General features: G+C 43.8%; 1 protein-coding gene across 3 annotated transcripts in view; it reads left to right on the forward strand.

Annotated features, from left to right (window-relative positions):
• The window catches only part of KANSL1 (KAT8 regulatory NSL complex subunit 1), a 202,296-nt gene that overhangs the window by 129,255 nt on the left and 60,611 nt on the right, over nt 1-12,430 (forward strand). For all 3 annotated transcript variants that reach the window (XM_060254604.1, XM_060254603.1, XM_060254606.1), the window contains exon 3: nt 7,339-7,480. In XM_060254604.1, the coding sequence (XP_060110587.1) occupies nt 7,339-7,480 (142 nt within the window). The remainder of the gene's footprint in view (nt 1-7,338; nt 7,481-12,430) is intronic.

The following is a 12,430-nucleotide window of genomic DNA, read 5'->3' on the forward strand; positions in this document are numbered from 1 at the left end:
TTAATTAATCTGTAATCTCCTGCCTAGACTATCTGTGTAGGTGACAGCATTACTTCAGAGTTGTAATAGTTTTAAAATGTTCCTCCACATAAAAGGTCCTTGAAAGTAAAAATAAACATGCTGTCGACCAGCCCCACCTTCTCCTGTACTAGTTTCTACATGCAGAGAAGTTTTTCATGTTATTTTGCATGGGGGAAGCTATTTATCTATTTGGAACATTTCTATCCTGCCTTACCTCCTCAGACTCAAGACAACTAAGAGCACAATAACTAAGCTGCAAGGACACAAAACATATCCGTTAGCAACCTCATCCTAGAAGAGGGCTGGCCTAACTGCTTAATGTAATAGCCACATAAAATAAGTGTCTGATGTTTGAGAGCCACACGGTATGTGTAAAAGAGCCACATGTAGCTCCCGAGCTGCGGTTTGGCCACCCCTGTCCTAGGACCTTCAGGGTGTCCAGATATGATGATAATCACTTTCCAAGAACCCTCTGCACTCCCTAGCATGCAGTGGCATTCTCTCCCCTGCCTTAGTTCTACAGTAGACGGGGGAATTACCTGAAGATGATCTTGGAAGACCCCTTTCTACATGTTGCCAGCTGTTCCAAGTTGACTCAGTTTCAAATGTTACTATCTTAAGGCCCCCCAGAGCATGGCAACTTAGTGAGGAACCCCCCTCCCTCACGCCATGGGATCAGAAACTCAGCCAAGTTTCTAAGCCGCAAAGGTTTTCAGAAGTTTCCCCTACGCGTTCAGAATCAGACCCCACCGTCCCTTTCCCTGAAGTCTTTGGCAGTGTCTTGAAATCTGAGTTGGAAGAACCAGCTAGAATAGCAACCGGGTAAGGAAGTTTTGTTCTCTCCCAGCAGAGACACTATGTTTGTGGGTGTTAACGTGCCATCAAGTCACAAACAACTTACGGCGACCCTGTAGGGTTTTTTGAGACAAGAGATATTCAGAGGTGGTTTGCCATTGCCTGGCTCTGCTTACTGACCCTGAACTTCATTGGCGGCCTCCCATCCAAGCACTGAGCAGGGCTGCACAGCGCCGGGGAGATGGTATTTTTCAGATCTTGCTATTAGCGGTGGGAATTCCATGCTTTCCCCAGGCAAAGAATAGCCAAAGACGCAAGAGCAAGGAAGGCAGACCTTGGTAGAAACCCTGTCTAGGCAGACAAAACCAGCACCCCAAAAGAACCAATGCAGAACGAGGGAATCTTGTTAGAACTGCAACATAACGAATGTACAACCTGAGAATCCGACCCAGCGTCAAATTAGAGAATAACCTAAACAAAACCAAATAGGGCTGCTGCTGCAAGCACAACACATGTAAAATGAGAGAATCTGAGCCAGAATACAACCTGAGAATCAAAGCCAATGAGGGAGCCAAGAATCTGGCACAAAAAGCTACCCCAAGAAGAAGGGGCTAGCACAAAGAATGTTGCAAGACCAACAAAACCAATTTAAAAGGACACGATCAAAGGAAAACTAGCAGGAAAAGCTACTATAAGCTCTGGGAAGACAAAGGCACACTGGATAAATAAAGAACAGTCACGGAAGCCTTATATATCTGAATGCACATCCATGAAAACTCAGTTGCATGATCTGCAAATCAGGGATGCCTTTAGAAATTATCACTGCCCTCTCCCTGTGTTTCAGTGTGTTGCCTCAGTTCATTTTTAGTTCATAGGGGGTTGGAATTGTGTTATTCACTTAGTTTGTGAATCTACTGTTTTTGTTTTTTCCTGTAGCTGAACTCAGGTTCCAGAACAGAGATGAGGGTGTGTGGGGTTTCCCCCCCCCTTTCCTGGTTTTGCCTTCTGACTGAAGAGACTTTAACCGTTTTGTGCTTGTTCCTCATGCATTCTGAAGGGAAAAGGGACTTTATGGAAAATAGAATTTTCCATTCTTCCACTTCAGTTGTCCTCTGCCTCCACATCTCTTTCTGCTGCATGTGCAAATCCAGTCTTAGATGTCACATTCTGAGGAAAGACGGCTGTAGCAGATTTCTTAAACGGTGCAGGAAAGCTCATCTGCAATGAAAAATTATGAATTGGATTTTTTTCTTTCATTTTGTGGAAGAGCTGTGATTTCTAGAGATTTTGACAGTCACTGAAGACTATCCTAGGGCTGCCATAATTTATATATTTGTTGTTGTTCAGTTGCACAGTCGAGTCCGCTTAGTTCACTGATTCCCAGGATATTATTATTTTTGATCCATTTCTGTGTCACTCATCACATCTGTCCTGATTGTCTGGTTAGTGCTGGCAAGCTCAGGGTTGATTTTGTGTTTGTGTCCCCAGCCTTTGCTAATACCTACTATTGAAAACAATGCTGAGTCAGTAACTTGGTATTTCTAAAAATACAGCAGCGCCCTAATATAATGGAGATGCTCTAACCTGATAGTAGTATATGTATTCTACATCAGTGATCCCCAACCTTTTCGGCACCAGGGACCGATTTTGTGGAAGACAGTTTTTCCAAAGGGGGGGGGGCGCGACAGCAATGATTTTGTGATGTAGATTGTGATATATAATGAAATAATTATACAACACACCACACATCCACACGGGGAGTCTGTGGGGTGGGGGTCCATTTTGCAGTGCCATTTTAGGTGTGATGCCTCAGAACTCACTCTGCATAACCCGCCCAAAATCTAAAACAGTAAGAATATAACACAAAATGGCTGCACCCATAAGAACATAAGAGAAGCCATGTTAGATCAGGCCAATGGCCCATCCAGTCCAACACTCTGTGTCACACAGTGGCAAAAATTTTTATATATATATATATATAATACACACACACAAACACACATGCTGTGACTAATAGCCACTGATGGACCTCTGCTCCATATTTTTATCTAAACCCCTCTTGAAGGTGGCTATGCTTGTGGCTGCCACCACCTCCTGTGGCAGTGAATTCCACATGTTAATCACCCTTTGGGTGAAGAAATACTTCCTTTTATCCGTTTTAACCTGTCTGCTCAGCAATTTCATCGAAGGCCCACGAGTTCTTGTATTGTGAGAAAGGGAGAAAAGCACTTCTTTCTCTACTTTCTCCATCCCATGCATTATCTTGTAAACCTCTATCATGTCACCCCGCAGTCGACGTTCCTCCAAGCTATGTTGGATTTCACCCAAAGGAAATCCTGAGAAAGAGGGAATAGGCTGGCAGGCAGCACCTCCTCAATCGGCTGCAAGGAGTCTGCAAGATTTCACAACTGCATTGGGCAAAGCTCCGCCTTGGGCTTACCAGACCTTTCTCTCTCTCCCAGCCGAGTTTGCCCCTGCTGAACCTCCCTCCCTGTGTGGAATGAAATCACACCTCTAAGAAGAGCCCCTTCTGTCGCACAATCTAGGCCCGCCCAGCCAACAACTCACCATTTTCCCACTGCTCCTTTGCTGCAGCTCACTCAGTGTTGGGGCCCCGGCCAGTGGGCTGAACAGATCCACAGTTTCTGCCTGCTTGTGGGACTTTTCCTCTGCTGGAGCTGCCTTGCCACCACTCTCCCATCCCTTTCCTTCTCCTCCCCCCCCCCTCCCTCCCCACTGTGCCGGACCAGATCTCCAGGTCAGAATTTGTTTTGCTCACTGCCTCCAATTTCAGCACCTGGTTGGCGCATTGGGTAAGCGAGCGAGGGAGAGTAGTCGAAAGGGGGCAGAGCCCAGCCAGCCTGGCCCTGCCCCTCCTTTTCTCTCACTGTTTCTGCCTCAGAGAAGGCGGGAGGTGAGCTTGGAGCAAAGGCAACTGTCTGAAGGAGGGAAAAAAATCCAGATACGGTATGCATCACGTGACTTGCTGCTGCTGCTCTCCCTTCCGCTGTGGGACCCGGTCGCTAACTGGCCGTGGTCTGGGACCGGTCTGCGGACCGGGGGTTGGGGACCCCTGTTCTACATAAGCAGCAGCTTGGTTTTAATCCCTGGTATCTCTAATGGGGAACTGAGGGTACTGTTTGGCCAGCGTCTGTGACCCAGGGAATCCCAGAGAAACAAGTTCAAGAGCCATTTATTGCCGGAGCATAAATATTTTATTGTTTATAGCCAAAGACCATCACAATAGAAAATTAAGAACGTAATGATTAAAAAAGAAAGACTATAAAAGCATCATGAAAAGAAATCGGTTACAAGATAAGATATAGAAACAAGTAACATTGAGTTACAGAAATGCAATTACCATTAGGTTTAACCATAGTAAACCTAATTAATTACAAATACTAATATGTGATAAAATTATTTGATGGTAATGGTTGAGACAAGCTATATAACTGGCTGGCTACAAGGCAATCCGGTATTCTTATAAAGAGCAAAGGGATGTGGTAGGAAAAATTGAAGATAAATTTATTTTTTTGTAATTTCAGGACATTAGTAGTGGTTTGGGGGGAAAAAAGTAAATTGATTGGAAGTAGAAGTAGATTTCTACTAAATAGAAGTAGTAGTAGATTTCTACTAAATCAAGTAAATTGATTTAGTAGAAACTGCCAAATGCTGTTGCTGCTTTGTTTTTGTGAGTCATAAATATATGTCAGACTTAAATTAGGGTCATAAAAGCTTCTGTCTTTTTGTTTTGATCCTGCTTCTTGTTTATTAGGATCTGCTGGACAAAGTGGGCATTTGCTTGGCTGTCCTTTTTTCGACTTTTGTCTTTCTTTTCCAAGCAAAGGCAAACATGAGGTGGCATCCCACCCCCAAATGAAATCACCACAATCATAAAAGCAGCATAAGATCAGCACAATAAAACCGTGTTTCATGTTGCGCCTTTAAGGGGTTTTTTTTTGGCATAAAAGATGTTTGTACCATTCTCTGGAAGCTTCCAGGTGACTCATCTAGGCAGGCCTTGTATTCAGAATTTCATAATGATGGCAGCAATACCAAGAAGGCTTTACTTCGGTATATAGTCGACTCAAACCCAATGATCATAATACCAGTTTCAGAAGATCTTAGTGGGGTGGGGAAGCACGCATGGAAGTATGGCTGTGTGTGGGTGCTGCCTTGGGCAACAGGACTTTAAATTTTGATCTGTCAAGGGGATCTTCAACAACTCTCAAAAATCAAAGATTTCAGGTTTTCACGGCTGGTAACATCATTAGGGTTTGTAGAATCTTTCGGGATCAAGTGCCGTGTTCTACTGGAGAAAGTTTTCCTTCCAGACGTTTCGTTCTCAGCTGTGGAGAACATCCTCAGTGGCATTGCAGCCGGAGCAGGCGCTCAGACCTTCTTGGCTGCTGTGCATTGAGTGAGGCCAGGGCTGCTGCACACCCCCTCCAGCCTAGAAATAGCAGCTCTCCAGCAGCCCTGGCCTCACTCAATGCACAGCAGCCAAGAAGGTCTGAGCGCCTGCTTTGGCTGCAATGCCACTGAGGATGTTCTCCGTAGCTGAGAATGAAACGTCTGGAAGGAAAACTTTCTCCAGTAGAACACAGCACTTGATCCCGAAAGATTCTACAAACCCTAACTCTCAAAAATGTTTAATTTTTTTCCCCTGATGGGTAACCATAATGTTTGGAACCTGGCAACGGGGGGTGGAGAGGGAAGTCTCTAGTGTACAGTGTCAGTGTGCATGAGGTATGCTATTGTTCCTTATTTCCTTTTGCTCCCCTCCTTTTCATTTTCTTGAGCTTTTCATAACATACTGGATATACTTGGTGTGACACAAATAAACTGTTAAGATATACAGCTCCCAAAACTTTTGTGTATTAGTTTTTGTTTTCAAAAATACAGTGTTGTGTTTCTTCTTTTCCTTAGCAGACTTGACTTATTTTTCTAGTGTAAATCTTGAGGTGGGATGTTTCCTCATATGGAAAGACTTTTGATAGGCAGTCTTCCACCAGCTTTGATTTATTTGACTGGACAGGGAACAAACTGGTATAGTTCTGATAGGCCTGACAGTGCACCTTGCTGAGTCATTGGAGAAAAGGGCATCTTGATTGCAACACAGGTTGAAGTATGCATGACTTTCTTCTACAAAACAAAAGGGCTGTTTTGGCTGGAGGCAAACTAATTCTGTGGATGTTCCAGCTTAAACTGTGCCCAGCCAGGCTTAATGTGCCGCCACCTTGCTTTTGAGCCAGTCTCTCTCCCCACCCCCCCACCCCGGTTTGCAGTTTAAAGGCTGGTCTTCTGTATTTTGTGTAATACAGTGGGTAGTCCTAGGACAGTGATTTAGGGACTGTGGCAGACAATTAAACATGAGCTCATTAATTAGTGTTCTACTTAAATGTTCTTTAATCAAATGTTTTGGCATACTGAGGAGGTGTTTCAAGGCCTTCTCAGTCTCTTCTCTGAAGACTCCCTAAATGCTTTTTGGAACCTATTCGCTGCCCTTCTCAGCATTTCCTTTTGGTGCCATCTCTTGTTTGTTTTTCCAAAGAGCATCTCTTGCTGGCTGTGATCCCAACCAATTGGGGATCACATAACCAGTGTCATAATAGTATGCAGCCAATCAGACTTGGCTACATGATCTTATCAGGGTAAAGAATGAAAGCATTGCACCTCTTAGGGCAGTGATGTCAAACTCATTTGTTATGAGGGATGGATCTGACATAAATTGAGACCTTGTCGGGCTGGGTCGTGGTGTCATAAAACGTAATGCCAAGTAGCAGAGATATATTCATAAAGGACACACACAAAATTAAGCTTAAGATAAACATGTTTAAAACATTAGCACTCATTAGTCTTAAAGGTGCTTTCTTTGTATCTTTCCCATGGGATCCAGGGAACTGGGCAAAGGAAGTTATGGCTCTTTCCTTCCTTAGCCAGTGGAACAGGAGGGGGAGAAGCCTTAGCCAGTAGAAGGAAGAGAGACTCGGCTCAGTAGCTCTGCTGTGTGATTGAGAAAGCCTGGCGAAGCAAGCTATTCCTCCCCACTTCCTCCCCAAGATAGGAGCCTCAGCCAGTGGAGAAAACAGAGGCTTTGCTCTGTAGCTCTTGTGCAGTTGGGCAAGCTTGGCAAAGCAAGCTGTGATGCAAAAGGAAGCAAGAGGGAGAAGGAAGCTTTGGGTTTTGATTTGGCCCCCAGATCTCATGTTTGACACCTATGCCTTAGGATATATCTGCATTTCTGTTTGGGTGTTTCGCAGTTCAAGGGGGTTATTGCCATTTGAGGAACGGTTTCATGGATGTTGAAGAATCTAGAAGGCAAATTATTTTGTAGAAGTCTAAAAAGGAATAATTATCATACATTCTGTTGTGGGTTGGCCGTAATAACAAAGTTATATAGATAGAGGGAATATTTCTCTTTCAGCCGAGAAACAAAAAGCCTGTGTGGAAATATGAGTGGCTCTCAGATTGGAGCTGCGTGTTCCTGTCATTTTTACAGAATCCTTTCTCGCTTTCCAGGAGGCGGCGGTCAGAATGGCGATGGGCAGCAGACAGAGCAGCCATTGTGAGTCGCTGGAACTGGCTTCAGGCGCACGTCTCGGATCTGGAATACCGAATCCGGCAGCAAACAGATATTTACAAGCAGATTCGAGCGAACAAGGTAAGGAAGTAGAGAGCTGACAGTCTTCCAGCAAATGCTGCTCCAGATGCCTTCCCAAAATATGTTCTGTATCATAAGGAACAGGCAGAGGTGTAGGTGTGGTTGGTGCATGCTTGGACCAGGATTTTAAAAACTTGATGGTGACTGGTCACCAGGAATACGGACATATATTGTTAAGAGGCTTTACAAGTTGGCAGCATTAGAGGCAATTCCATAGCTTGAGACCAAATTTTCTCCCCTAAGTAGTCATTGCTTTCCGACTAGTAAATATTTACCTTTTGTCTTATAAAGTACATAATAGGCAAGATAGCATTCACTGAGAAACAGTAGACCAACTTGAACCACGCAGAGGATCCGTATGCAGTATAGCCCAAGCCTAAATAACTTGAGGGTTAGGTACTTGAAGGACTGTCTCATCCCATACAGTCTGCCCCACCTGCTAAGATCTTTCTCTCACACACCTACTGACAGAGGTGATGCAGCCCAGACACCCAGGGCTTGTTCGGTGATGGCACCTTGCTTATGTAATAATGCCTTTCTCCTTGAGGCTCTCCAGGTGCCTGCACAACTCTCTTTTAGGTGCCAGACCACAATATTTCCTTTTAATAAGAAGGGTTGACCTTTTGACACCAATTTTTATAGTGTGCTTGTAGCTAGAAAACTCATTTTAAGTGGCTCGGTGATTTATGTTTTTATGCTCCGACTGGGGTTTTATTATATTCTGTTTAGTAACCTGTCTTGAACAGGTTCCACAAAAAGGCAATATAAAAAAAATACTAAATAAAAAATACATGAGCTGGGACATTGCATCGAGAAAATTGTGTGCAATCAGACATTTTATCCCAGATGCAACTTCAATTTCCAAATGGGGATCACCAGAGGAGGCGGCGTGGAAAAAAAATTCACAGTTGCATCAAAAGCATAGTTCTGTTTGAGTTTTTGGAGGGGGGGAAGTGCGAGAAAATCTCCTTGTTCTTTACTCTGTCTCTTTATTGCCCTTAGCTGTTTCCCTAGTTTGACTACTGAAGCTAGGAAAGTGGAAATAGATAATGCATTATTTTGAAGGTTGATTCAGGACATTTGCCTGACTGTGTATACTCTTTGTGCGACAAGTGAGCCTTGTTACCTCCTTCCACTTGTGGAATAGTTAGCATAACCTCTTAAGGGCTGCAGATGCATAGCTGTGTACAGGTAGATGAGTAGATCTTAACCATTTTTGGTAGAGGTCAGATCAGGAGAGTAGGGCCTACAGATGTCTACCCGATTTCTCACTAAACGTGTTGTGTGCATTCCTGAAGATTTATGTCTTATTACGTATAGAGGAGCTGGTTAGGGCTGGACATCAGCCGATCGAAAAGACATTTAGTCAGTTGAATATTCAAATATTGGTCAAGTTTCTTGAGAAATTGAACTACATGTTGAACTCGAGAAACTGAACTACATGTTGTAATGCAGTTAGATAAGGTTCCTGTAAACTGTGAGCAGTTCTCTCAATGTTCCTGCAAAACGTAAGCAGTTCTCTGAATGGTTCATCTTTTTGGTTTTTGATGTAGCACACCAAGGTCAGAGTACAGTTAACAAAAGCAGTACATAACGAAATCACTGTAACGGAAAACTGTTCAACAAAAGACTTGGAGATGCATGCAGCAGTAGCAGATGGCCAGTTGAAATTTTGCTGTGCTTCTCTACCATTACTAAGCTTACTGGCTGATAATCTATCTTGTACAGTTGTTGTGAGGATAAAAATGAGGAGTGTGAACCACATAACATTTGGAAATGTGGGGGATTAAAGATGAATATTTGGCCATAGTAAAGTAGCAGTCAGTTGATTGGCATCTATCAGAGCTTGGGTAGAGAGCATTGTGTTTTGAATGCAGTTTTGATTTTGATTCTTTTGAGCCTTAAGGATACAGTAATTTTCTTTAACCTTTAATGTACATAGACCTGCTTGCAAGTTGCACTGTTGCTTCCCATACGGGGTACTTTCTGTCCTTTAAACCACTCAGCCTTTGGTTTCTGTAATTTCATATAGGCTGAGCTTCTGTTTCACATATTCCTTCTTGCATGCTAGTAACATTGTCCTATTCAGATTACCTCTACATGGTCAGTACATCTGGAGACTTGCTTTGAGACGGTCCTGTTGAGTTCAGCAAGACTTGGTTTCTTATAAACATAAACATGCATGAGTTGGACTGCAAGAGCTGGAAGGAACGTTAAGACTTGCAGTGGAGAAGTTTATAAGTCGGAAAGAGGACTTGCTTGTTTCCAACCACTGAGAAATTAAGATGCAGAGTAAAGCCTTCTCTCTTTTTTTACTCACTGTTTTCCCTAGAGTTTACTCCTGCCCTCACTGCTTCCTGCCTTCCCCCTTTCCCCTTCTTGTTGAATATGTGTAGGGAAATAGATTGGGCAAGACTCATTTTGTATGCTAGTTCTAGTAGGCACTTCATACTACCATCCATCAACAGAAGCAGGCAATAATTCAAGAGAATAGGAATCCATGATGAGAAAGACACCATCTTTGGCCACTAGTTAAATAATGAACAAAGCCACAGTGAAAGGAGAAGAGCAGGTATATGAAAGACAGAAGAGAGGTGGCTTACTTGGTATTAATGCTGAATTGGGAAATTTTAAAATAACCACAAAGGCTTGAGAATTGTTTTCAATTGCTGGATAGGGGGTGTTACAGAGAGACAGATTTGTGTGGATGAAAGCTCAGAACTGGAAAATGTGAAAAATGGAGACATGATGGTCTTCTTAAGCAGACTCACAAGAGAATTGTGTATAGATCTAAACCAGGGTTCCCCAACCCCTGGGCCATGGACCGGGACCGATCTGTGGCCTGTTAGCAACTGGGCCATGGAGCAAGGCAGACAGAAGAGGCAGTGCAGCCTCGCTCCAAAACACCATCACTTTCATCTGCCCAGGTCCTGGGCAGACAGTAGGGGCAGCGCGGCAGTGACCTTCGCCTACCCCTCATTTAAAGATCCCCATGGGGGGCAGGGATGGGGCGTGAGGGGGTCAACCTGGGGTGGCAAAAATGTCAGCACCACCCCACTGGTTCGTGGAAAAAAAGTCTTCCACAAAACCAGTCCCTGGTACCAAAAAGATTGGGAACCACTGAATTCTAAACAACTGGTAGTTATTTTATACAGACTATTTGAGGTGCCTTTCCAGTTCTGCATATTGGCAGTACTTGATAAAAAGCTTGTAGACCCTGTAGAGGTGTGTGGTTATGGCAAGTGTGAGACAGTTACCAGTCTTCTTAAAAGTTAAGGTAATATTTCTCCAGCCTCAGACTAAACCGATATATTTGGATGGGTTGGGGAAAGAATTTGCAGCATTGTTTCTGCTTAAATCTGATCCAGGACCAAAATTTTCGCCACCCGCCCCAGTGATGGGGGTTTTGATGGGAAATTCGAATTGGAAAATCTCCTGGTACTATTTAAACAACATCAGCAAAAAGAACTCAAGTATATCATATACAAGCTTCTGGATGCTATACAGGCACTGGAGCTTGTCCACACTTTGTATCTCACATTTAGCCCATATAATAACATGATGGACTTACAGCACAGCACTCTTGACTATAGATGACAAACCGTACTTACACAAACGGGGGTGGAAACTTTTCAATGGAAAAAAGATAGCATCAGAAAACTTTGTCCCCGTCTCTGTTTGCCCCTAAGACAATGATCAGTTGTGGGCATAATCTATCTCACAAGGATTGTTGTGAGGATATATGAGCTAAGAATGGTGACAAAACTTGGATCATAGACGAGGATCAGTTGGGATATTTACAGTATACCCAATGGTTTTTTGTTCTGGTGCATCTCACTTTGTCCAGAGGAGTCCGGCGGTGTTGGATCCTGTTTCTGAGAGCAGATGCTGGTATGGTATATGCACACCTCAAGTTGCCTTATTCAGTTGGATCCAAGCAACCTATTTGCTAGATCTCATTCAATTCCTCTGCTTCTTATGGCTCCTCCCCCAAGAATGTACCATGATCCTCAGCATAATATTTTGAAGTGGCCAGAGAGGATGCTCCCCTTTTCACTGTCAGAAAAGATGGTTGGCTCAGGCCCCATCGATTCGTCTAGCCCAATGTTCCCTCTAAGCTGCAGAGTCTTGTGAGCAAAAATTCTACTTTGTCAGCTCCTGGCATTAAAGTTGTGAGCTACGGGCATTAAAGTTGTGAGATACTACATTAATTAGTGTGCTTTGGAACCATCTTTCCTCAGCTAAGACAAAAATGTGTGAGCTGGAAGCTAAAAATCTGTGAACTAGCTCGCACTAACTCAGCTTAGAGGGAACACTGGTCCAGCCCGCAAGGTCTTGTGCAGCATTCCCCCCCCCCCCACTCCCTCAACCTTATTGAGATCCTTTAACGAGAGATATCGTGGACCGATCTTGAAACCCTCATGCAGAGTGTGAGCGCTAAGCACATTCAGCCGGGTCTTCGGACCCTGCACTGGCTTCCAGTAATATACCGAGTCCGGTACAAGGTGCTGGTTATCACCTTTAAAGCCCTATATGGCTTGGGACCTGTCTACCTGAAGGACCGTCTTTCCCCGCACGTTCCCCAGAGAGTACTGAGGTCGGGAACACAAAATCTCCTTACTATCCCTGGGCCGAAGGAAGCCCGTTTGAAATCCACCAGAGAAAGGGCTTTCTCTGTTATGGCCCCTACATGGTGGAATCAGCTGCCGGAAGAGGTGAGGGCCCTGCGGGACCTTGTACAGTTCCGCAGGGCCTGTAAGACGACCCTCTTCCGGCTAGCCTATACCTAGCTTGAGAATTTTAATGTAACTTGCCGGATTTCTTTCTTTTATATACAGTTGAAATATTTATTAATATTTATTAATATTTATTGATAACCATGGTTTTATCTGTTTTTATCTGTTTTAAATGCTGACCCCTTTATATGTTTAAATACTGTAATTTTGTTGG

Source organism: Heteronotia binoei, chromosome 15 (genome assembly GCF_032191835.1).
Source record: "Heteronotia binoei isolate CCM8104 ecotype False Entrance Well chromosome 15, APGP_CSIRO_Hbin_v1, whole genome shotgun sequence".
Lineage (NCBI taxonomy): Eukaryota > Metazoa > Chordata > Lepidosauria > Squamata > Gekkonidae > Heteronotia > Heteronotia binoei.